The sequence below is a fragment of the Danio rerio genome, chromosome 3, assembly GCF_052040795.2.
Source record: "Danio rerio strain M-AB ecotype USA chromosome 3, GRCz13ab, whole genome shotgun sequence".
In the NCBI taxonomy this organism is placed as follows: domain Eukaryota; kingdom Metazoa; phylum Chordata; class Actinopteri; order Cypriniformes; family Danionidae; genus Danio; species Danio rerio.
In genome coordinates, this window is record NC_141023.1 from 45,516,560 (window position 1) to 45,543,363 (window position 26,804).

At 36.7% G+C, this 26,804-nt stretch overlaps 3 protein-coding genes across 6 annotated transcripts in view; 2 read left to right on the plus strand and 1 right to left on the minus strand.

Moving 5' to 3' along the window:
• Nucleotides 1–2,371: 2,371 nt before the first annotated feature.
• gper1 (G protein-coupled estrogen receptor 1) lies at nt 2,372–15,852 on the plus strand. Of its 2 annotated transcripts, NM_001128723.1 has the most exon segments (3): nt 2,372–2,555; nt 4,530–4,619; nt 13,310–15,852. In NM_001128723.1, a coding segment is annotated over 1 exon segment (1,062 nt). In that variant the 5' UTR covers nt 2,372–2,555; nt 4,530–4,619; nt 13,310–13,717; the 3' UTR covers nt 14,780–15,852.
• A 6,285-nt stretch (nt 15,853–22,137) lies between these two features.
• h3f3a (H3 histone, family 3A) lies at nt 22,138–23,887 on the minus strand. Of its 2 annotated transcripts, none has more exons than XM_087242402.1 (4): nt 23,847–23,887; nt 22,850–22,990; nt 22,610–22,763; nt 22,138–22,514 (listed from the first exon to the last, which is right to left on the minus strand). In XM_087242402.1, the coding sequence occupies exons 2-4, from the start codon at nt 22,975–22,977 to the stop codon at nt 22,386–22,388; spliced, it is 411 nt and encodes a 136-aa protein (XP_087098528.1). In that variant the 5' UTR covers nt 22,978–22,990; nt 23,847–23,887; the 3' UTR covers nt 22,138–22,385.
• Nucleotides 23,888–24,565: 678 nt separating this feature from the next.
• unkl (unk like zinc finger) overlaps nt 24,566–26,804 on the plus strand; it is a 39,555-nt gene continuing 37,316 nt past the window's right edge. For both annotated transcript variants that reach the window (XM_087245063.1, XM_087245064.1), the window contains exons 1-2: nt 24,566–24,638; nt 25,518–25,727. In XM_087245063.1, the coding sequence (XP_087101189.1) occupies nt 24,574–24,638; nt 25,518–25,727 (275 nt within the window). In that variant the 5' untranslated portion in view covers nt 24,566–24,573. The remainder of the gene's footprint in view (nt 24,639–25,517; nt 25,728–26,804) is intronic.

The following is a 26,804-nucleotide window of genomic DNA, read 5'->3' on the forward strand; positions in this document are numbered from 1 at the left end:
CTTACACAGTTCAGTTTTAAACAGCTTAAAAAGTTAATTTTTATCATAGGTACCCTTTAAACTTAGATTTTTAAACTTTTCCAACCCTTTACATTCATAAACAGCTGTAACAAACTACTTGAATGATAAAATTCAAACAGCATAACACGTTTTGGCATTATATCATACAGCCATATCATCTACAAATCTATTAGCACTACCTTTATTTAAACAAAGAAGTATATATATATATATATATATATATATATATATATATATATATATATATATATATATATATATATATATATATATATATATATATATATATATATATATATATATATATACACCATGACCAAGGGTATTAAATATCTTCACAGTACTTCTTGATGAAATCACACAACAGACGTCTCATCACAGATCTTGTTAATTCTTCATTATTCTTGGAACTAAAATTAGACTAATGAGCACTGGTGTCATGGCTGTCACAACGGTTTGAAAACAGATGAAATGAGCCATGTCAGGAACCATATGTCCTGTGCTAGCTAAGCATCTGTCATTGATGGGTCTCCTGATATTGATGCTGTCCACATGTGTGACAGGAGATGAACAAGTGTATAATGTGTGCATTACGCCTGACGTCTGAGCATGTTTCCCTACTGTCCACCACACTAACCGTCTGCCTGTGTTAAACACTGGTGTATGAAATGTTCACCCATGTCCTTATTTGTCACTGTTCCTTAAATCATTAGGATGTTTGTGTTTCTTCAATGTTTTTATATGTCTCCACTTATATTTTAAGGCAATGTTGTATTTTGGCTACACTTTACATTCATTTATTTTCCTTCGACTTGGTTTCTATTTCAAAGGTCGCCACAGAGAAATGAACTGCCAATTATTTTAGCATATTTTTATGCAGCAAATGCCCTTCCAGTCGCTACCCAGTATTGGGAAACTCAATCACATACATACTCATACACTACGGACAATTTAGTTTATTCAATTCATTTATAGCACATATCTTCGGACTAGAGGATCCTGGAGGAAACTCCTGTGAACACGTCACACTTTACAATAAGATTTCATTAGGTAATGTATTTACTTACATGAACTAATAATGGACAAAACTTGTACAGCAGTTATTAATCATTGTTCAACATTTACTACTGCATTATTAAAACCCAAATGCATGCTTGTTACCATTAGTTAATGCACTGTGGGCTACCAAGATCTAACAACAAACAACTTAATTTCCATTAATATTAACAAAGATTAACAAATACTGTTATAAATGTATTGTTCATTATTTGTTCATCAGTAAATACTTTAACAAACAATAACTAATACAACCTGACTAAAAAGTGTTGCCATAATTTTAACCAGAGATGGCAAAAATACACACATCCTTTTCTGTGAGTACAGATACTCTTGTTTAAAATGACTCTAGTAAAAGTTGAAGTACTGACTACACTACTTTTTGTACTCAAGTAAAAGTAATGAAGTACAGCCTGAAATATGTACTTAAGTAAAAAATTATTAATTTGCTAATTTAGTTTCATGGTAACTACACCGCACATCATGTATATCGATAGAAAGTAACTTGCATTTATGATTTTTTTGTAAATATTTTAATGCCAATTTGGACACAAAACTTAACTTAAAAGAACAACAGCTGCCATTCCCATTTGTATATTCTTACATAATTATTTTGCCTATGCTGTATTTATTACAAATAAACATCTTAAATTTAACACTTCATTTTGTCCAAAACATTATATATATATATATATATATATATATATATATATATATATATATATATATATTTTTTTTTTTTTTTTTTTTTTTTGATAAAATAAAAACTGAATTTAATTAACTACAAAGTGTTGTTTGCATTATGCTAAAGCTGCTTCATTTTCTTCAAACAGCAACAATCATGCAGCTCATATGATTTGTTTGTTTGTTTTAATGTTATTAATTCTGTTAATACATTTCTGCATTTCTTCCTGATCCTTAGCCATATATTTTTATTTATAAATGACCAGTATAAATAGTTTTGATGTTCTAAAACATGTATCTAACAACAATCTATCTAACAAATTTAAATGAAGACTACAGTCTATATAATATACATGTTAAAAACATTATACATTCTGTACTAGGAAATATAAACTCGTTGGAAACAAAGGAAATAAACGTAATTGAATGTATTCGATATTGAATTTAGTTAGTATTAACTGTACAAATTCTGACAAAAAAGCACATGATAGATGTTTTTGTTCGAACCCAAGCTCTTTCTGAAAACGTAGCCCCGCGGACATTTCTAGAGACCGCGATTTACAAAGCCGGAGGTATGTATGGCTGTATTTCATTTTTTCAAGCAAACGCTACAGGGCGTTGTGACGCCGCTCCTCTTCGCGCTCGCCGGGTGATGGCTCACCTCCGTGTGGAGGGCTTTCCCACCGTAACCAGTTTGTCCGGTTAGCTCGTCATGTTACGTCAGCGGAGGCCTGGAGGGGAGCCGGCCACGATGACCGGGTTCGAGTCCGGGGAAGAGCAGTGCCAGAAATCAGGTAAGACAAAAAACAGAATCCAAAAATTAAAGCCAACGAGTTTATAATGGGGCGAGAATGTGGTAAAATCCGAAAACGCGGTCAAAATCAGACGAGGGCTATTCTTTTTCTGGACGGCTTTTGTAAATCGTTGCTTACGTTTAGGGAATGAGGAGGAGAAAGAGGAGGCAGTCAATCGTTCAGTCATTCAGTCAGTCAGTCGGACAGATGGTTGCTCGACAGCAGCTTTCGGCGGCTTTACGTGAGAGAGGCATTCGAGATGCAAAATAGCACGCACAGCGGCCTCTCGCAGATTCCCGAAAACAAAAACTGCACAAATACGTACCTCCCGGGACGTAATTCGCTGTCTCCAGAAATGTCCTGTGGGGCTACGCTTCCAGAATGAGCCTGGGTTCCCCTGTGGTAGTAGATTGAGAGATCAGAGATGTAGCCTACACCACATGGTCGCAAGTAGACAAAAGCCTTTAACCCCATTTAAATGCCAGATTTAAACAGAAACGCGTCTCTTGTTTTAGCTATGATCCGATCGACCAAAACGCATCTTGAACCCTGGATAAACATGACATTAATCACAGACTCCCTTTGTCTCGTCCACCGCTCCCATGGTAAGCTTAAGGAACAAGCCTTTTTACCGTGCGCGAGCAGAGGTTGAAAAGGCCACGCAATGCCGCGTTCAAATAGTGCAATGACAAGAAATAATATAGATCGTGCCACAAAACACTTTAAAGCGAAAGTAATGAGCCTGATTTAAAATGTAAAGAGCACAAAAACAGATATTTGTGTAAAAATGTAAGAAGTAAAAGTAAAAAGTTGTCAGAAAAATAAATATTGGAGTAAAGTATTGATAGTATTTGCACTTCGTTACTTTCAATCTCTGACTTTAACAGTCAAGCTAATAAAGCAATTTTGAGTTGAATTGACAAACTGAGAGAGAGAATTGTTGAAATTTAATACACCTTTATTTAAAGGGGTGATCCAGAGTGAATTTTAAAGGCTTGGTTGTGTTTATAAGATGCAAAGCAAAGGGGGATTGGGGTTAGATGAGAGACGGTTATGAGCTGAAGGGGGGTGGGGGCAATTTAGTTCATTTTTGAAGGGCACTTTAAAAGAGAAAAAAAGGGCATGTGCACTGCAAAGTTTGAGCCCTATCTGCAGCTAACATGAAAACGACTATCATATTTCCTAGTTCCTCCTAAAGGCCTGCTCTCAAGAGGCTCTGATTGGTCAGCTAACATAATGTGCTTTGATTCGCGGATCGGCTCCACGACACCATGAAAAGTGACATAGCATGCGCTTTACCTCTGTTGTGTAAATACTGTCAGTCAGATTATCTGTAGATGTATCAGTTTAAGCCTGAATCAGACAGAAAATGACACAGAGGACACATCTGAACCTCACGCCTGCTCATCTAAAATGATATCATAGTGGACCACCCCTTTAATACTAAATTTTAAACTACAGCCTGTTTCATCGATTAAAACAAAAACATATTTCCAAATCACACAATGTTTTCCTCAAAAAACAATACACTATTTTCAACCCAACACAACATATTTTTACACCCCAAATGCCTTCAGACTTGTCCAACTGTTTCATTGATAAATAGATATTAAAATCATGCCTTATTCTTGCTCTTATAAGTCCTGTAAAAATCAGCTGAACATTAAAATTGGTCTCAAAGAAACGCCTCCTACTAATGTATATTGCCATTTTTGCTTGTAAAATTTAACAGACACCCCTTTCCTTTTTCTCCATATTTATTATAACTGAACACAAACACAGTCTTTGTAAACTGAGAGAGAGAGAGAGAGAGAGAGAGAGAGAGAAAGGAAGAGGAGGAGGAGGAGGAGGAGAAGGAGGAGGAGAAGGTGGTAAAGGGGTGGCTAGTGAACAAGTGTCCGCGAAGAAAGGAAGCTGTGGTCATATTCTTCTCTGGATCTTCTCCCTGATAACAGCGGGTTGTCTTTTTAACAGTAGGTGCAGGCGGTGATTCTTGTTCTGGTTAAAGGATTACAAATCTGCAGCAACTCTTTACTGACTGCATCTCAAGCCCTCGTGAATAAAGTGAGTGACTTTTCACTACAATTCATGGTTTTAATAATTGATAATACTTCTTAGAAAGAGTCAATTTCTGGTAAGCATCACATTTAGTGTTCTGGATGCTGATGGCATTTCACTCAGATTAGGACTTGCGTTATGTTAATATATTCGGTGAATGTACAGTGTTCTTTTTAATTCAATATCTATTTAGAAGAACTTTAGAAGAACACTGTACGTTCACTGAATATATTAACATACTGCAAGCCCTAAGGATATATTCAATGCTCAGCATATATAAGTACACCTCTCACAAATCTATCATTTATTCATATGTTTAATAGGAAGCTGTTCAATATCATATTTGTGCATATACATTAGATTAGTCAGTACTGAAGACAAATCTAAAGCTTATCTAATAATTTATGATAATGGTCCAAAACCACCCAAATGTATGTTATAGAAAAATATTAAATACAAATTTAAAAAAAAAGAGGAAAATTTAGTTGAAATTTAGTATTTAGTCATTTCTTTTTGCAATATCTTTCTTGAATTTAATTGTATTATCTTTCAGTTTCTAAAGATGTTTGGTGACTAAAATATTATTTTTATTAAATATATCTTTTTTTTTAAATGCACAAAAAATGTCCTAATTAATAAGAATTCATAAGAATCACTTTGTCAATGTAAAAAAAAATAACATAAAAAATAAAAATAAAGTAATGAATAAAAACTTAAATTAAGTGCTAAAATTACAAAAATATATTGAACAAACATGTTAACCCAGAGTGAAACAAAACTTATGTTTGGTTATATATATTCTTATTAGCTAAAAAAATAATAAAAGCATTAATATTTTTTTTTTTGTAATTTATATTATAATATAAAGCTAAAATTTATTATAAGTATTAGATAATGACAAAAAATTATTTTTTTTTTTTTGGTACGAAAATGACTTAATTAAAAATAAGACCAAATTAATTATAAAATAACAAAATAATACAAAATATACACTGTAAAAAAAAAAAAAAAAAAACAGAAAATAACGGTTGTTAAATTACAGAAATGTACCGTAAAAAACAGACAATAATTTACAGAAATTTACCAGCAATAATATATTTAAGGAAATTTATGTAATTTAATGTCAATTTTTTTCCGTTTCATTTTTTATCACCACCCCAGCTGTCGGAAATTTAAAAAAAAACATAAAACTACTTTTTTTTTTTTTTTTTTTTTACAATTTTTTAAAGTACTTAATTAAATTAAATTAAATTACTTTTGTTAACATCTGGTTCCATCATATACATTTTGAATGTTTATTATCATTTTTCTGCATTATTTTATTAATAGGTTATTCATTGATAATTATTATTTATTAAATAACTCATTCATTTTATTATTGTTGAATTTAAAAGGAAATTTAAATTGTTAAATTCAAGGTAGGTAAAACAATAAAAATGTAATTACTGTAGATATAAAGAAAATAAATGAAAATACCAGTGCTAGACAACTAAAATAACAAACATAAAATACATAGAGAATAAAAATGTTAAAAGAAAATACCTACACATAAATTATATACAGTAGAAGTCAGAATTATTAGCCCATCTTTGAGTTTTTTTTCTGTTTTATATATTTCCCAAATATGTTTGACAGAGCAAGGAAATATTCACAGTATGCCTGATAATTAGTTTTCTTCTGGAGAAAGTCTTATTTGTTTTATTTTTGAACAAAAGCAGTTTTAAATTTTTTAAAGCCATTTTAAGGTCAAAATTATTAGCCTCTTTAAGCTATATATTTTTACGACAGAACAAACCATCATTATACAATTACTTGCCTAATTACCCTAACTTGCCTAGTTAACCTTATTAACCTAATAAAGCCTTTAAATGTCACTATAAGCTGTATAGAAGTGTCTTGAAAATATAAAATAATATTTACTGTCATCATTCATTCATTCATTTTCTTGTCGGCTTAACCCCTTTATTATTCTGGGGTCGCCACAGCGGAATGAACCGCCAACTTATCCAGCAAGTTTTTACCCTTCCAGCCGCAACCCATCTCTGGGAAACTGTCATCATGGCAAAGATAAAATAAATCAGTTATTAGAAATGAGTTATTAAAACTATTATGTTCAGAAATGTGTTGAAAAAAATCTGATCTCCGTTAAACAGAAATTGGGGAACACATAAAGAAGGGAGCTAATAATTCAGGGGGGCTAAGAATTCTGACTTCAACTGTATCTACTACACCCCCAGTCACTGAAACTGTATGCAATATTAGTAGATTAAACAACAACAACAAAAAAGACACAGCAAGAAAATTTGGCCAAATCTACAATAATGTTTCTTTTTTTTTAATCTTTTTTGAGCTACTGTAATGGCCACAATGTCTCACAGAATATAATGAGAAAATGCTAATTTGTTCTTGCACCTGAAAGAACAGCACAAAAGCATGATGAACCAGAATAAACCACCCTTGAACATCACGCAGATATCAGAAGTTTCCCATTCAGCAGCTTCATTTCACAGATGCACTTGAGAGATTTCAAATAGTTGAGAACACTTGATGAGGACGCACAGTCATTGAGACTTCATAATGTGCATCTCTCTCTCTCCCCAAATGAGCCTTTCAATTATCCGAGCGCATGTGTGCTTGTCTTTTGTTGATGTGACTGCTCCATCACTAATATCCTGATGAATTGCTCATGTCATCTTGCATCTGTGAGAAAATGCCCAGATTCACTTCAGGGAAGAATCGCATTGTCCTGTGGGGTCTTTTGAAGAAGATGTCATTTTAGGCTTTATCTGTTATGCAGCGGTGAAGTCTGAATGGGCTTGGAATAAATTACACAATCTGACTCTCAATGTTGCATCTGTTATATGACTTCTGAAATGAAAGCAAACATGTTATAAGATTACAGAAGCACAGTTTAGTTTAACAGCCCCTAATGTCCACTCAAAACAAATACAACATATACAGTTGAAGTCAGAATTATTAACCCCCCTGAATTATTAGACCACTTGTTTATTTTTCCCCCAATTTCTGTTCAATGGAGAGAAGATGTTTACAACACATTCCTAAACATAATAGTTTTAATAACTCATTTCTAATAACTGATTTATTTTATCTTTGCCATGATGATAGTAAATAATATTTGACTAGATATTTTTCAAGACACTTCTATTCAGCTTAAAGTGACTTTTAAAGGCTTAACTAGGTTAATTACGTTAACTAGGCACTGTTATTGTATAACAGTGGCTTGTTCTGTAGACTATCGAGAAAAAAATATAGCTTAAAGGGGCTAATAATTTTGCCCCTAAAATGGTGTTTAAAAAATTAAAAACTGCTTTTCTTCTAGCCGAAATAAAACAATATTATAAAAAAATATATAAATATAAATATTATTAGAAATACTGTGAACATTTCCTTGCTCTGTTAAATATCATTTGGAAAATATTTTAAAAAGAAGAAAAAAATTATAATAATTCTGACTTCAACTGTATATTATAAGATTATTGATGACAAATACTTTCCATTTTTATTAATTCGATCAAAAACAAAACTGCATTTGATCACACCGTTCATGTCAAAACCATCTACGGTGTTCAAATATCCAACCCTTTATGACTGACAATAAGTGGTCTAAATTTGGATCACTGGCTGTACTTCTTAGAGTTTTCTGTGGCATGCTGACCATTTTATTCCAGGCTCGTTCTATTAAAGGTTAAAGTATTTTGAGTCCAGGGCGGTCAAACAGACCTCATTAAAACCGCCGACTTTCTTTCTCGTTACAAAATTGGTGTTGCCCTCAAATTGATTAAAATTATGCACATTTATATTTGGCTCTAGAGAATTCAATCGGAGAAAGTCATAGTTACTCTAAGTAGAAACTAAAGAGTCAGTCAGATATGCACTGATTGCCTAGTCAAGGTCATCATTTTCACCCAATTTTATTTCTCGTTAATATACTTCTAATCTTAATGGATACAAATTCTATATCTAAGCATCTCAGTTTTAAATATATGGTAAATGCTTCACAGCATATACAGTGCATCAGGAAAGTATTCATAGCGCTTCACTTTTTCTACTTTTTTTTTTTTTTTTGTTTCTGCCTTATTCCAAAATGGATTAAATTTATTTATTTCTTCAAAATTCTACACACAATAGCCCATAACCACAATGTGATTTTTTTTAATTGTTGCAAATTCATAAAATTTTTTTTTTTTAAATTATAAAAAAATCACATGTACATCAGTATTCACCAACACAATCTCACGGCAATTCGTAACTTTTTCATTTAGTGGCTAATTCGTACGATCTAATTCGTACAATTTAGTACGATTTGCTTATCCCCCAATGACGGTTGGGGTTAGGGGTGGGGTCAGGTGCCACGCCTCCTTTTTAAAATCGTACCATTTCGTACGACTGAACTCGTACGAATTAGCCACTAAACTGGCAATACGTAAAATACTTACGTTTTCTCGTGAGATCAGGCTGGTATTCACAGCCTTTGCTCAATACTTTGTTGATGCACCCTTGGCAGCAATTACAGCCTTATGTCTTCTTGAATATGATACCACAAGCTTTCACACCTGTTTTTGGGAATTTTTTGCCCATTCCTCTTTGCAGTACCTCTCAACCTCTATGAGGTTGGATGACAAGCGACGGTGTACAGCCATTTTCAGATCTCTCCAAAGATGTTCAATAATATTTAGGTGTGGGCTCTGGCTGGGCCACTCGAGAACATTCAACAAGTTGTTGTGAAGCAACTCTATTGATATTTTGGTGGTGTGCTTTGGGTCATTGACCTGCTGGAAGATGAACCATCGCCCCAGTCTGAGGTCAAGAGCACTCTGAATCAGGTTTTCACTCAGGGTGTCTCTGTAGTACATTGCTGCATTCATCTCAAGAATGATCAGTGGAAACAGAATGTACCTGAGCTCAATTTAGAGCTTCACGGCAAAAGCTGTGAATACTTGTAATTTTTTATTTTGATTTTGTAATTTTGATTTTTTTCAGGTTTTTTATTTTTAATAAATTTGCAAAAATTTCAAAAAAATCTTTTTTTACATTGTCATTATGGGTTATTGTGTGTAGAATTTTGGGGAAATAAATTAATTTAAACCATTTTGGAATAAGGCTGTGACATAAAAATATGTGGAAAAAATGAAGCGTTATGAATACTTTCCGGGTGCACTGTACATTAAAAAGCATGGGATATTAGATTTATATTTGAAACATCATTATTCACTACTCATCATTATTCATGATATACACTATGATATTGCAAAAGAATCTAAAATTGGTAAAGCAATGATGAGATTCTTTTTTCTTTTTTTTCCTTTTGACACCCATTAACACTCTGTCAGGGTAGAATGATCGCTGTTCACCTCCTTTGACAGTCTATCTTTCTGAAATCAAAACACATTATTGTGGCACAAAATCAGTTTCGATCATAATGTTATGTAGAGTAGTGTGAGAATCTATTTGTCTATCTCCATGAAGCAGTTGTTCAGCCTGAGTGTTTGCTGTTTAATAGTTGTGAGTTCAGCACATGGGTCTGACAGCTCAGGGTGCTTCAATGCATCTGTTTAAGACGCTTTGCATTTTAATCAGCTTTTACACACTCAATCCTTGAGGTTAATCAATTAAAAAAAACTGTTATGAGTGCTCCTATCAATTACAAAAGGAGAAATGTAATATTATATAACGTAATGTGCATTAATTAAATTATTGAACCAAACACTTTCTGTCATCATTTGCTTAGCCTCATGTTTGCATCTATACGCAATTAGTATAATTGCGTATAGATGCAAACAAGATTCAAAATCTCTCTCTCTCTCTAACTTTCTTTCTCTTACACACATACTTGTACAGCTGTCTTTATAGGGTCTTCCAAATGATGTAAAGATTTATACTGTACACTGAGTTTATACCCCTAAACCCAACACTCACAGAAAATAATCTGCATTTTGACATTTTTAAAAATCCACAGGGTAACAGGGTGGTTCAAGGGGTTAGCACTGTCACCTCACAGCAAGAAGGATGCTGGTTCGAGCCCTGGCTGGGTCACTTGGCATTTCTATGTAGACTTGGCATGTTCTCTCCGTGTTCGCATGGGTTACCTCCGGCTGCTCCGGTTCACAGTTGAAAACATGCGCTATAGGTGAACTGGTAAGCTAAATTAGGCCATAGTGTATGTAGTGTTTCCCAGTACTGGGTTGCAGCTGGAAGGGCATCCGCTGCGTAAAACACATGTTGGATAAGTCAGCGATTCTTTCCACTGTGGTGACACCTGATGAATAAAGGGAAGGAAAATTAAATAAAATAAAATACAACATTTTGGATGATTTATAAGCAGTTTCCTAACAGGGACAAAAATGTCCCCAAAATGTCTAAATATATTGGTTTTGCCATATTTGTATTACTAATACAAGTACACTTACAAATTGTGAACACCCACTCGGAGCAGTGTGCTGCCATGAGAGCAGATGGGGGTTTGGTGCCTTGCTCAAGGGACTCACCTCAGTCATGGTATCGAGGATCAAAGAGACTTTTCACTCCGTATTTGTGGTGGTGCCGGGACTCATGCATATGACCTTAGGATAGCAAGTAAAACTTGCCAAATAGTTAGCATGCTAACCATTATGTCACATCTGCCCCCATTGTTCCGAAATTGTATGACTTCAGTAACTTTCACCCTTACAGGTTTTATATAACCAGTAAATTCTCATAAAGAGATCATGTGGGAGCAACCCCTTTAACAAAAAATACAAAAATATTTTAGCATATTTCCCCTCATAGCAAATATTCTCTGGCCTAGACAATCAGCTTTTGCTTAACCCACCTGCCACAGTGAATTACGGTACATGATTGGACCAAGTCTGGCTTGCATACAAGGGCCAAACATGGACCATATCTATGCCAAGTCTCAGCCAAGTTGATAACCCATAACTGGGTCTGAACTGGTCTAGTTATGTTAGTGTGTCAGGACTGCAATGAATTTGATAAAATCATGAAGCATTTTGCTTTAGGTGCATTATGGGCAAGCTTTTTCTCAAAGTGACCTGGTCGATTTTTTTCTTTACTCAAAAAATAATTTAAATGTATTTTAAAAGTAGGTCAAGATATGCCAAACATATCTGGTACAAATACTACATTTGATATCTAGCTCAAGTTTTAAAGATGATGCCACCTCTGCCAAACCTGGGCCATGTTTGGCCCACATGCTGTAAGCCAGTGCTGGACGAATGCCTATTATTCCAGCTTTATGCCAAATCTGGGACAGAATTCTTGGTTTTGTATGTACCTTGTATCCATAAAATTTCCCGTAACTGTTACAAAGACCTCTGAGAAATCTGTATGTGTGAACATAACATGCCTTCAGATGCTAGGGGCAACATTTTCTCATGTAGTTCAGTATTTTTCAAAAAGAAAGTGAGCTGTAGTGCTGTTTTGGACACACTTTTGAGTTTCACTCTCTGCAGTGGCACTGCTAAGAAGTCTGAGTTCCATGAACAGGTTTGTTCTTCAACAATGAAAAAATGCATTCTGTTTTTGGTCCACTTGCTAAAGTTCACTTTCAGGTGATAAAACAAATTCAAGCATTATTCAAAATGAGTGAAGTCATACTGGTTTGGACTGAAATGAAGATGAATAAATGATGGCAGAACAAAGTTTTGATTTTTGCGTGAGGTATCCTTTTAAATCAGACTTGACCAAACCTCATCCTAAATGTCCAATGACCATTAGATTGTAGCTCCCACCCAGGAATGTTTAATCCTATTTCTGAAGAGCCACTGTCGTTCAAATTCCAACTTTAACTCCTACAAACTCCAAACATAATTTCCTGTAATTTTTTAGTGTGACCGAAGACAGTAGATGTGTTAGGCTCTAAGCTGCACTGCACAGACCAATCAGTGAATGACATCAAAATACAACAAGAGTGATTTAAAAACATACATAGCCATCTGCTCTTCAATTGCTCGTGTGGTACTTTGACGTCATTGGACTGTGGAGCATCGCTTTAGGTCGACAGACCTCTTGGTTAACTGGCTTAGTTGTGTGTAATTAGGATCAGAGATATATTCTGCATTACATTAGCTATGCTTTCATGCAAAGATGCGAATTAGATTTATAGGCAAAACTGGAATATCACGTAAATTATTTGCTGTGGAACACTGTGGTCCTTATTGTTATTACTGTTATTAATTATATAATAAATTAATTGCATCAGAAAAGATTACATGCAATGAACGTGTTGTGGCTTTTGGAGGCACGAGAGACAGAGAGAGAGAGAGAGAGCACAGCTGTATAAGACAGTTCACATGACTTGAACATGGAATTTATTCAGTATTTTATTCTTGTATGCTAAAAACTTTATCTTACTTACAAAGTTGTAGGACAAACTATGTGCATCTTGGTGTTTCCATTAAGCATTTTATGTGATTTCCTCAAATGCGCATATAAATAGGTGGATGGAAACAGCTATTGGCTCTTCAGGAAGTGGTTAGGGTGCCCCATCCTATCCTAACTACCAGTGAACTAGGGTCATCAGATTTAGTGGAAACGTCTGGGCATGTGTGTTAGAGTTAAAATCTGCAAAATTCTGGCAAGATTAAACAACTTTCCAATCTTGATCTAATGATGGTAATACTGTATTTTAATATTGTGTTATTTCAGATATTATTTCCATTCTCTTTCTCTTATAACAGGTGTTGCAGCTGTGCTGTTATTGGTAAGACTAAAAAATCATGCTCATGGACTGGAGGAAACAAGACTGCGCTGGACTAAACACGTGTGAAAAACAAAGCGTGCAAAAGAAAAAAAAGAAGCAAGATCCCTAAGGACTGACTCTAGGTGTTAGTGCCATGGATCACACAAGCCCAGGCAGCCTCCATAGCTGAGAGACTGCCATGAAAATGGAGGTCTTCAACCCAGGCTCCATCTCTAGAGGCAAATCTTCATGGATGGCATCTACCAAACATTAAGCATACATCAAGTTGCCGTCACAATGCGAATGCATCCTAAATGAAGGACCCTCATTACAAAGTGAACTGGGCAGTGACACAGATGAAGTATGTAGCACCTTTTACAGCATCTAAAACAGAGACCTGGTCAGCATGGAGGAGCAGACTACCAATGTGATTCAGATTTATGTGAATGGCACCGAGCAGTTCAATGCTTCGTTTGACTTCAACATAACTGATGTGAAAGAAAGCACAGACACCTATGAGTTTTACATCATCGGCCTGTTTCTCTCATGCCTGTACACCATTTTCCTTTTCCCAATTGGTTTCATTGGGAACATCCTCATTTTGGTGGTCAACCTCAACCACAGGGAGAGGATGACCATCCCAGATCTGTACTTTGTCAACCTGGCTGTGGCAGATCTTATTCTGGTGGCAGACTCTCTCATTGAAGTCTTCAATCTCAACGAGAAGTACTACGACTATGCTGTACTGTGTACCTTCATGTCGCTTTTTCTCCAGGTAAACATGTATAGCAGCATCTTCTTCCTGACATGGATGAGTTTCGACCGCTACGTTGCTCTCACCAGCTCTATGAGCAGCAGTCCATTGCGAACCATGCAGCATGCCAAACTCAGTTGCAGCCTCATCTGGATGGCCTCCATCCTGGCAACTCTGCTTCCTTTCACAATTGTGCAGACGCAACATACCGGTGAGGTGCACTTCTGCTTCGCCAATGTCTTCGAGATCCAGTGGCTCGAGGTGACGATTGGATTTCTAATACCATTCTCCATTATCGGCCTGTGCTACTCCCTGATTGTCCGCACTCTCATGCGTGCCCAGAAGCACAAGGGATTGTGGCCTCGACGACAAAAGGCCCTGCGCATGATTGTGGTGGTTGTCTTGGTGTTCTTCATCTGCTGGCTTCCCGAGAATGTCTTCATTAGCATCCAGCTACTCCAAGGCACAGCCGATCCATCGAAGCGTACTGACACAACACTATGGCATGACTACCCTTTAACCGGGCACATTGTCAACCTCGCTGCATTCTCCAACAGCTGCCTAAACCCAATAATTTACAGCTTCCTTGGGGAGACCTTCAGGGATAAGCTGCGTCTCTTCATTAAGAGGAAGGCAAGCTGGTCTGTGGTCTACCGCTTCTGTAATCACACTCTGGACCTGCAGATCCCTGTCAGGAGTGAGTCTGAGGTGTAGCACAACCAGTAGTATTGCAACTGGATGGTAAAGAGAAACATGGTGCACAGGGTTAGAGTGATTTCACCAAGTAGGACATGTTCCTGGATCAACATTTTTGTTTATCCTGGAACGACATTGGATTGGATTTAAGGCAGAGGTGTCCAAACTCAGCCCTGGAGGGCCGGTGTTGTGCAGATTTTAGCTCCAACTTGCCTCAACACACCTGCTAGGATGTTTCTAGAAAGCCTAGTAAGGCCTTGATTAGCTAGCCCATGTATGTCTGATTGGGGCTGGAACTAAACTTTGCAGGACACTGGCCCTCCAGGACCGAGTTTGGACATGCCTGATTTAAGGGGTACATTTGCAGTTTATGTAAAGTTTAGACTATCACTTAGGGTTATGTGATTCTACATTATTGTTATCCAACTAATACTGTCCTCTGATTTTGGGTTAGGGTTAGGTTTGGGGGTAGGGATAAGGTATGGATTATATTTTTGAATAGGATTGATGTTTCAGGATCAACATAGATGTTAATCTAAGATTGCATCCTACTTGGCAAAAATCACATAAAGTACAGGGCATTATGCTTGGAGGAGCCCACAAATGAACATTATTTAAACAGGTGGAGCCAGAGCAGAAGGCTATCCATAGGGCACAGAATCCCTCGCACCACTAATGAGCGCAGACTTGGCAACCTGCCGTTCCTGAAGTTGGCATCTGCTTTGCCTCACTTTCCAGAACTTGATCAAGTAGTGACATGGTTTGACGTAATGAACACTGCTTAATGTTTAAGGTCACCTAAGTGAACCAAGGATTATTCAGGCTGAATCTTCTTCTGATGAAGTGGATTACAAGATGTGAGTGCTTGCCCTGCAGCTGGCTTTTGCAGATAACTGAAACGGAGATGTCATGTCAAAACGAAGACTTTCATAAGAACGAGCCCATTCTAAGGGAACAAATAAAGTCATCAAAGCACACGTAACCCCTTTCATATATATTCTCCTGCTCATATATTCATGTTATTGAAACTGATGCAATCGACGACTTGGTCTTTTCTGTTTTAAGGCTAAATAAATGCATATTTTGTAGTATTCTTTGTAGATTGTGAATATCTTCACTGAGATGATAAAGCATGAGAATCTTTCAACAGTTTTTAGAGTGTTAGATCTACTTCAAGCCACTTTTAGGGATTCCATAAACAGCTGTAAACACTAAAGATGTTAGAGAATATGAAGTTCATGTGTAGTCTCCCTAGGTTTACACAAAAACATCATTAGGGAAACATTAAAGTAAATTCACTTTGGTGCAAACATATTTGGTGGATTGCTGCTCATTTGGACAAGTGTTAGTGACACTAAACCCAGGTGTTGGCTCCTGTTTCCCTGAAGTTGGATTCATAGGGCAGGTGGTGTGCAGAGAGCATAGCGCCATATAAACACATTATTCAAGACTTCAGAAGTGCGGTGTCCAGAGCTGCTGTTTACTCAATCTGCTGCATTCCCATTCCTGTCACTTTATCATGAGTGCACTCTATCAAAGATGTTTGCGGTAGATTACTTTGAACCCTGGGAAGTAATTTCTCAATGTCTAATTAGTTTAGAATCAAATCATCTATAGTCAAGATGGTGTGGATATTAATATGGATGAAGAGTAAGACTGCGGTTTGGTTTCACTGTCTGTCGGAAATGTGTCAGAACGATTTGAGTAGGCTATCAGTTAAAAATACATTATTTTTGTACACAAAAACGGCAAATGATTATGAAATAATATTGAGCGTCTTGATAACAGGAAGCTGAAATTCTCCCCCAGACAGAGCCCTCTCATGCCCAGGGCTAAAACAATATTTGACTGAAATTATTCATAAACACAGTGGCAGTCTGAGGGCTCTTTCCCAAGTTAAACAGAACAAACATCAACAAATACAAGGAAAATGAGAATTGGAATAATAATTCCAGGGTTGGTCCCATGATGTTTCATCAATACAAAGGTCTGGGTTAATATGAGGTAATGCATTTGGGTATGAAAGTTTACATTTCATGAATGGTTGAATGTTTTTTCTCAATAAAGTAAATGAGAAATGAGAACACATTTTGTAATGAGAGCACAAGGTTTTCAATGTCAGTTTGGAGACAGCTGTCTGGCATGCTAAAAAGGAGGCAGAAAGGTGAGGGGATAGTGATGAATAATTGATTTTTACCCTTCATAGAGGGAAAACAAGACCACAGTACAATCAAACATTGGTTAGATTTTACTCAAAAGATAAATCGCCTAACAACTTTATCTCTGGTAAATGCCACAGGAAATTGGCTGGCCTGCACAAACATTTTACTTTATGCCATATTGTGAATTAGGACTACTTTTTTATAACATGACAGGCACTGATTTAGCTCCATATTTATATCTGGACATCTTTTGTAATTTTGGTCAATAAAAGGTCATATTGTTTATAATTCTGTTGGCGGTGATAAAGTAAAGTCTCCTCTCAGGAGACAGTAATCGCCTGTAAGACAGCTTTTGCTCCACAATAAAGAACCTTTTGTGCAATAGAAAGGGTTCTATGGATGTGGAAGTTTATTCATGGAACTGTGCCAATACACAACCTTTCATTCTTTCATTTGAAGTGTGTAACGAGAACTATTACAAATGTTATAAAATTGACAAAAGAGAATAACAAAAGCACTGAAACTTGAAATCAAAAGAAAAACGAAAATTTAAAAGTTAATTAAAATGAATAATAAATGCTATGATTGGAACTGTTGTGGAGCCACAGAATGTCAGACCGTTTTTGATAAGAAATCCATTTGCTGAGGTGTTTTTGGCTTTACTTTTTAGGCTTTTTCCAAATAACAAAGTTATTTATTCACATTGGTCGATACTAAGCACATTTCAAGATTGTGAGTTGGGTGCTGGTACAGAGAGATTGGTTTATTGGATAGGCTAATATGGACCAGCACAACAGAACATGCCGTCCATGCAGTCTTAAAAAAAGAAAAGTAAAGAAAAGATACAGCCTGGCAAAACCAAGAACTGTTTTTCCAGCTGTGACAGTCCAGCTTGGGAAAAATATGTAGGCTAAGTGTAGTTTGAATGACTATTAATGAAGTTTTTATGTGCAACATCAGGAAAATTATAAGAATGTTATCACAGAAGACAAGTGACATGTAGAGAAAAGACACTGCAAGTAAATAAGATAAACAAATCTTTAAGAATTAAAAATTGCTACTAGTACTAGTAACTATGCGAAATAATTTGAACGCTAGATAAAGTGAAGGGTTCAAATTCAAAATACTTGTTTATACTTTTTTTTACATATTCCACATTACCTTTTAATGGATTCTGTGTATCTTTTTTAGCAACACTTATAAAAAGAAACAATGCTGCATAATGACAGTTTAAAGGATTTTGTTTGAAATCTTGTTTGAAACACCTTTGGCACCAATTGCAACCTGATGTTACAAGTTTGGTGGAGCTGTTTTTGGCCAGTTTCTATCATTTCTCTTTGCAGTACCTCTAAAACATCAGGTTGGAAGAGGAGTGTCACTGAATAGCCATTTTCAGATCTATCTACGGAGGTTCAATTGGGTTTAGGTCTGAACTTTGGCTGGGCCATTTAGGGCCTACTCACACTATACTATCCGAACCGTGCCCAGGTCCGTTTCCCGGATTGTTTGAGAAGTGTGAGTGCTCTAAATCGGGCAGTTCACTCTGGCGCAGTACGCTTGCAGTGTGAGTGCAAAACGCGCCTAAGCTCGAAATGGATTTATTAGTCAATCTTACTGTTCAGTGAACGCAAACTGACGCCGTTTTTAAAGAGGCAAACCCCTCACTGCATGACAGCTGTGTACCTTCAGCAAACCTCCTAATTCCTGCAGCACGAGTACTCTATGGTTGTTTATGAGCTTCAAAAGTGGCTGATCTGTTCAGCAAAATATTTGACTGTGTGTCACTGTGTATCAAACGACTTAGACAACATAATTAAAGAAATCTCCACAGTGCTGAGCGAGAGCGCTTACTGAACAGTGCAGCATCGATGACGTATCCGTGCCCAGGCCCGAATGTAATCGTGAGTGCGGGCCTTCGGGAGAGGGTACAAGCGTGCTTTGGCCCGGTTCAAGGCAACTGTACATAGTGCGAGTACGCACTTAGGGACATTCACAGAGGCTGTACCGTGGACACTTCTTTATTATCTTGGCTCTTGCTTACGGTCTTTGTGCTGTTGAAAGATGAACTGTTGCTCCAGACTAAGGTCCAGGAGCAGATTTTCATCAAGGTTACTTCTTTGCGTGGCTATATTCATCTTTCCCTTCAAACACACTACAGAGGTCTGCTGGTTTCTGCTTCTGGAATACATAACCACAGCGCTGGACCACCATGTTTGACTGTTTGGTATTGGTCTGGTGATCAGTGGTGCTTGTTTTTTTCCAGGCAAGCAGTCCAAACTTTGTTTCATCATCCCAGAGAATTCTGTTGTATGATCCAAGAGTCTTGCCATTTTTAAAACTTGTCTTGCTGTCATGTACCCCTTGTTTTACCTGCATGAACCAGTGATTAGTTTGGAGCCAGCGCTATTGTCTAGCTAGCACATATTTAACCATGGGATATTTTGACAGGTGTGTGCAGGGCTGAACTAATCAATGGGCATTATGCTTACCCATAGAACTGCCTTAAAGCAAGAAACAAAGAGAAGCTCTAACAGACAGGGTCTGAGTAAGTTTGTTTGTCTCTAATAAAAACTAAAGGATCTATGTTGAGAACAGCGTTAGGATGTGAGCATCAAAAAGACACAGGAAAGTGAGATGAATGAAAAAGTGGAGCTGAGCAACAGACCCCCACAGTAGATCCCTCGGGAAAGAGCCAGTGAGACATGATAATTTTGTATCTGTATAAATACAAATAAATAGACATGGGATGACTCCGAGAACGATAAAGTCCAAAGGGTGAGGAAAAAGGTTGAGACAGAGCCTGTGAGAAGAGTGTGTGTCTTCAGCTGGGACTGAAACGGGGCTCGGGGTTGAGGAGTCTGACGTCATTGCGTATGTCTGTCCTGTTGGTCTCTGAGCTCTCTCTTTTGATGCGGTTTAATGAATCTATTTATCGGAACTCTTGCTGTCTCATAGTTTTCGGCGTTAGCATGCTTACTGTCTGCATCCACACACATAAAACAAACATTGCAAACCACAAATATACTTTGTAATAAATTTGAGCAAATAAAGAGTTCTTCTTAATCAAATCAGTCCATTAAAATGATACTTTATACTATTTGTGGTTGGGAAGATAAAGACCAGCTGAAAGGTTATAAAACACAAGACTTACAGCATTCAACACCAAAGGTTGGCTGTCTTTTGTCCAAAGTAATTAAGGTAGTGAGAATTAATGCATGTGCTTAGGTAATATGGGTTTGAATAAAAAATCTGATTCACAATTACATTTACATATTAAAATCTTTCCTGTGAAAAAAGGGAAAACCATGGTGAGTTAGGTAACAACAAGATTGATAAATGATGGCGTTGCACAAGAGTGTTTAAGTCTGTTTTAGGCTTTAAACGCCCTATACCTTAAGTACTCGGGTTACTAAATCAAAAGATTATTATCATTTATAAATCTGACAAATGCAACGTCTCTATGGACCACGAGAGGGCGCCAAATTTGTCAGTTAATTGTTTATACTAGAGACATCCGATTCATAACCAGCTTAAATAACTAAAATTAAACAGTGTGTGTAGTTATAATAATAGATTATTACTATAACAAAACCAATTCAGCCTAAAAAGCAGCATAATAGCCTGTGGTATAGGCAAAAAAAAAAAAAAAAACGAGTAACACCGGATTCCTCTCAGGTTACAAATACTAAGAAATTATTCTATTCATTTATTATAATAAAATCATGGTTCATTTTCATAAGGGAATTAAAGGGATAGTTCACCATTTTTTATTATAATTTTCGCAGTATACAATTTCTTAAGCAGTTGCAGATCTTTACATGTTTTCTTCTTCTATTAAACAAAAAGAGATATTTTGAAGAAAGCTGGAAACCGTTAACTATAGACTTAAATAGTAGGAAAAGAAAACACTGGAAGTTAATATTTACATGTTTCTATTTCTCTAAATATTTTTTATATATTCATGTGCTGATGTTTGTGCATATAACTGGCACTGAATGGGGCGTAAATAATGTACATGCATAAAAGCAAGAGGTTGAAGGTGATTTTCTTTGTTATTTTTTTATTGTATAAAAGAAATTATTTACATTCCTATATAGATTCTTCAAGTGAAATAGTGAAGCATTTTTTAAATAGGTCTATCCTCCATTTTGCAACTTTTCTTAGCAAATGCACAATATATTGTGGTGAAAATTTCCCCAATTTCCAGGGGCCAAAACTAAACTTTGGTTTTATATATATATATATATTTATATATATATATATATATATATAAAGATTGAGAGAGAGAGAGAATTCCTTTAAAAGGAAATGATCAGTGTGGCATCATGTTTTCTGTCTCTTGAATTCTGAATTAGAAACTAAATTAATTTCTAGCAATCTATACAATTCAATTCAGCTTTTGTATTTTATATTATTTGTATAGCGCTTTTACAATGTAGATTGTGTCAAAGCAGCTTCACATAAATGGTCATAGTAACTGGAGCAGTGTAGTTCAGTTTTTAATGTTTAAGTTCAGTTCAGTGTGATTAGCTCAGTTCTAGTGAGGTGGTAGCTTGCCATCCACAACACAAACTAAATATTAAATTTATCAACAATCCTAAACAAGCGTTTTGCTAAATACCAGTCAGTGTTGAGAGATTATTAGCCATGCTATAAGTTTAAGTCAAATAAGTTTAAAGTCATGCATCAACATACAGGGCTCATACAAATTTTTGCTATTAAAATTCCATGACTTCTCCCCACAGGCCATGTCTGGAAAACGTAATGTCAAAAATTCCAACTTTTTCATGACCATATTTTGTAGTGTAAAACGACAAAAAAATAAATAAATAATAAAAATATATATATATATTTTATTTATATTTGACGTGGTTTGTACTGGGTAAGGGCATCAAGCTGCTTGGCTTTACATGTTTACCTCTGAGTAACTTAGAAAATGCCTCCAACTTTTAAAAATTGATTAAATTAAAATGGCTAAATGCATCTAGGTAAACAGTTTCTAAACTCAAACAAATCAGCAGACTAAACAATATGCTGTGAGTAAAAGTGTGTAAGAATGATGAACAACATGCAGGCCACAACACCAATTTACTCAATTACAAACCTTTATCTCTCCATTTATGGTAAACAAAAAAACTCAATCTTTGTCATTTTTAAATTAAGCTGTACAACTAAAACCAATGCCTAAATAATAACCCAACAAACAAGCATTGATTTGAGGTAGAGTAAATTTTATTTACAACCCAATGATCGATGGAAAAAGAAAAGAAAAAGGAAGAGATAAATACTAAGCATGCAACTAAAGCTGCCTTACAATGAGCACTACAAATGTAAATCTAGACACACTCACTTTAAAAACCTGAGTCTGTAAGGAATGCTTTACAAAATGACTCCAATGTACAAATCCATTGCTTTTACTTATGAGTGTTTCTCTTTAAAAGTTGAAATAAAAAAAGTAAAAATTAAGCCCTCTCTCCTCTGATTCGCCTTGCAAGCTGGATATCCTTGGGCATGATTGTTACTCTCTTGGCATGAATGGCGCACAAGTTGGTGTCCTCAAATAGACCGACAAGGTAGGCCTCACTTGCTTCCTGTTGAAATAAAATAAATAAGACATTAATCGTATTTAACCTCCTATATACATTCCTATAAAGTTATATTTATATTCATTACAATATAATCTCACCTGAAGAGCGCCAATAGCAGCACTCTGGAACCTCAGGTCAGTTTTGAAATCCTGTGCGATTTCTCTGACCAGACGCTGAAACGGCAACTTGCGGATGAGCAACTCTGTTGACTTCTGATAACGACGAATTTCTCTCAGAGCAACAGTTCCGGGCCTGAAATGTAAAAATTTAAACGTGTAAAACAGAAGATAGACATCTTTGTGTCTGTTAATGTCACTCAGCGCGTCTCATTCGCTCACCTGTATCTGTGAGGCTTCTTCACTCCTCCAGTAGAGGGCGCGCTTTTCCTGGCGGCTTTAGTTGCCAGCTGTTTTCTTGGCGCCTTTCCTCCAGTGGATTTACGCGCGGTCTGCTTAGTACGGGCCATTGTTTTTCAATTTCTAGGTGAAAAACACAAAAATGTTATAAATGCATTCATTTGAGGTTAAAAAAGAAAAACAGCAGTGGACTTAAAATGGCGGCATCATCCGGGTATTACAGACTGCTTGCACCACTTCCGCTAAGATGCAGCTACATAAATCATACAAATTACCATATTCTAATATTGTGCAAAGTAAATTGAAACCAGTAATAAAAGGTTGAAATTATTATACATCAGCTAAACTTCATGCACGTGTCCTAAAATAAAACAAACGCTACTGAAATAGATTTGCGCCAAAACACGAGCGGTTATATTCGGTCAACCTCTCCGGCATCAGCCTCCATCTGCAGCAGAGAAACAGTTTCCCTCTCAAACCTCAACACAACACCAAGCACACTTTCAAAGGGAATAGCAAAGATTAGCTGACTTAGAAACGGCGGGAAAATGCGCAGAGGCACAAGGGAGAGTTATTTGAATGCAGCAACAATGCAACAACCGGCAACTCGACCCCGTCAAGAACAAGCTGAACAAACCATTGTCCAAAATGGCGGGCAAAAACGTAGATTGATAAAGCAGCACATAATTACCACATACCACATGCGATACAAGGCTACGAGGACAAAAAGCCATACACGTGATAATAAAAATTCCATACATTATTCAATTAAGTATTACTGAGATATCCACAACATTAATCTAAGCTAATAATAAATTAGCCAGAAAAATATCTGTCATTAAGCACGAGAACCCAAAAATCCGACCAGCTCTGCAAATAACTCGAAGATTAGTTGAAAGTTAGCTTTCCTGTAAGTACTACTATTACTGTCTTTTACCATAATTTCTACCAAAATAAAATACAGCTTACTTACACAAACCTCTTTGTACCACGATCTTCTACTCGGCGGATCTTGTATTTGAAATATGAGGGCTGGGCTTCTATTTATATATTTCTGAGGCTTGTCCCTTAGATACGCCCACGTGTGACGTTTCTGTTTCTCATTGGTGCAACGCAACACAGCTCCCCCTCTGATGTTTCGCTTCATCTGCATTGTTTACCTTTCAGAATAGTGCAATTTAGCTTTATTGTATAAAATACAACTTTGAATATTTCATATGCCCTGAAAAAATAAGTGTAATAATTATTACCACTGAAATTCTTTTCGAAAAATTATTTCGAAATTCACAATTCTTGGCAGATGTTTAATACACATTACGTTATATGTTCACATTAAAATTCAAAACGTAAGGAAATAAAAAGAACTATAAACACAGCCGCTACATTAAACTACACGACACTCAAATAAATTTAAAATGATTCGGGGAAATTAAAAAGCGTACATTAATTACAGATACGCAAATACTTTTTTTGTTTTATTGTGTTTTTCCTATGCTTGTTCGAACGTCGTGTAACTGCAAGCAAATAAGCGTGTGGTTATTGTGTGAGGATGAGGAATCGTGTTACAGCAGTGGTGCTATGCAGCATGGCCATTGTCTTTTATTTGTTTGTCCCGCCAGTTGCTCATATTGGCCTTGCAGCGGCGCGCGAGAGCATGAGTAGACGAGAGGGTCCCCGCGCACGCGCTATTATTGTTTTGACTGAAAATGCCGTCGGTTTCGAAAACGGCGGCGAGCGCTTCTCCTCAAACCGAGAAACCAACCCACTATACGTAAGTAAACATTAAACGGACTAAATTACATTTCTGCGCAACGCGATGACTATTCGACAGTCGCCTGTCGGGTTTATAATCGTAAGGCGTGCTGTTTCCTCTCCCTCTGTGCGTTTTAAAATGGTGCTTTTCCTTTTGTAAATTCTTCCGAATGCACGCGGCTCTCAAATCTCAATGTTGATCAAATCAACAATCTCATCTCCGCTAAACGCGGACTTATTTTCCGTTTTAATGCTTTGCGCGCGCTATGTGCATTGTAAAACTTAAGAAAGTGCTCTTTGCTTATTTGGCCAATGTCTGCTTGTGTGAGAGCTCGAAGACATGTACACTGCACAGCAGTAAAGCGAGCGAGTTGAGACGCTCGCTAGATGTAGCTAGCAGGCTGGTTTGTTAGCTGCATCCGCCTCCTTCCTCGGCCCGTGTTTCTTGCTCTACGTTCTTTTCGCGGCGTACGCACCATTGGTTTGAATGGAACGTACGTCGAAGATTTAACGTAACTCCGAACGCTAATCGCGGAGTACTTGGCGTAAGCTTCTAATGTTATGCTGGAGAGCCTCGATAAATGGCTCACGGTGGAATTTTAACACTACGAAACACAATTTGTTCCTGTGTAGATGTTCACAAACACATAAAACGATCATTGTATGTTTCTAGCTTCTGAACGCGTCGCGGAATGTTTATCTGGGGCTAGTTTTGTTGTGGAATGGCAGCGTGTAAGAAACTACGCAGTGAATACAGCCACAAACTTTGAACGTAGTTTGACATTCCTGCGTCCCATTCTGTCCATTCTGATTTGTTTACATCGGTCCGTAGTGGTGTTTGGCGCGGATGTGATTGATTATAAAGCGTTTGACCGTGCCTTTTCTGTCTGAATTCTAGATATTTGAAGGAGTTCAGGACCGAGCAGTGCCCACTGTTTTTGCAGCACAAATGCACACAGCATAGACCCTTTACATGTTTCCACTGGCATTTTCTAAACCAGCGAAGACGGAGACCCATACGGAGAAGAGACGGGACTTTTAATTACAGCCCAGATGTGTATTGCACGAAGTATGATGAAACAACAGGGATATGTCCCGACGGAGACGAGTAAGTTGCTTTATATATCATTTTTACACACAATGGTCACCTTTACGCGCCAACGCGCGCTGTGGACGTGCTTCTGTTTTGGTCGACAACGTGCTTGAGAAGAAGACGGTGTTTTTATCATTGTGGTTTCTGTAAGATCAGACTATTATAAACACATTTGACACGAGACATTGAGACTTTTCAGTAACCACGAGCATGTAGAAATGTTTTGACTCGTCTTTTTTGAGCAGCACACACCCTCTTTGTGAAATATGTAGCAGATGATTGCCTTGTAAACTCACTATGGTGTTTACTTTACGTTAATGTTTTACTCCCCGTGTATGTCTGAGATTGACTAATGGATATCACTTTCCCTTGTAGAGCAAGTTGTCTTTCGCCCTTTGTGTGTGTTTTTATCTCGAGTTTCACTTCCACTTTTAACTGCTGTATCGTCTCTCGGTTCCTAGTCTAATCTGTCTAACAGAAATGTGTAACTTCAGTTTGGAAATGAAGGTCAGGCTGATGATGATGATGATGATGATGATGGTGATGATGGTGACAGTGGGGGTGGTGTTTGTTGCTTTCCTTGTGTTTTGCTCTTTAGGAGCCCAAAGACACGCCCCCCGTTTTCTGCCTTTTGATTGGCTATCCTGTGCACGTACTCTATTTTTGATTGGCTCTTTGCTGTTACACTGTTTACAATTCCCTCGCTTCTTAAAAACTCATGTGTTTACCAAGCACGCCAAAAGTTGTTAGAATATTCGCAGTCTCCCTTTTTGAATATAAAAACGTTCATGCAGCCTCTGAATTACTTCAGTTTACTCCTGATATGGGGTTTTATCTCAGTTAAGTTGTTAAAAACATTGGGCTCAAGTTATGTTGTTTGCTATATATAAATAATGCTAACTCCTTAGTTTAAGTATTAACTAGAGGCTAATTATTAGGGCCAGACAGAATCTGTGGACATTTTTTTGCGAATAATTTTGTTAAAAATCTGTGGATTTGTGCAGAATGATTTTGGGAGTATCATAGCTAAAAACGTAATATATTAAGTAAAAAATAATACCTTTTTAACTTTTATTTTATGTTTACAATGCA

Excerpts from the sequence above, each read along its gene's own strand:
- h3f3a (XM_087242402.1), bottom strand. The coding sequence starts at position 22,977 with ATGGCCCGTACTAAGCAGACCGCGCGTAAATCCACTGGAGGAAAGGCG. Across the intron at positions 22,764-22,849 it reads AAGAAGCCTCACAGATACAG|GCCCGGAACTGTTGCTCTGA; the intron begins GTGAGCGAATGA and ends TTTACATTTCAG. Across the intron at positions 22,515-22,609 it reads CTGCTATTGGCGCTCTTCAG|GAAGCAAGTGAGGCCTACCT; the intron begins GTGAGATTATAT and ends TTATTTCAACAG.
- gper1 (XM_087243045.1), top strand. The coding sequence starts at position 13,718 with ATGGAGGAGCAGACTACCAATGTGATTCAGATTTATGTGAATGGCACC.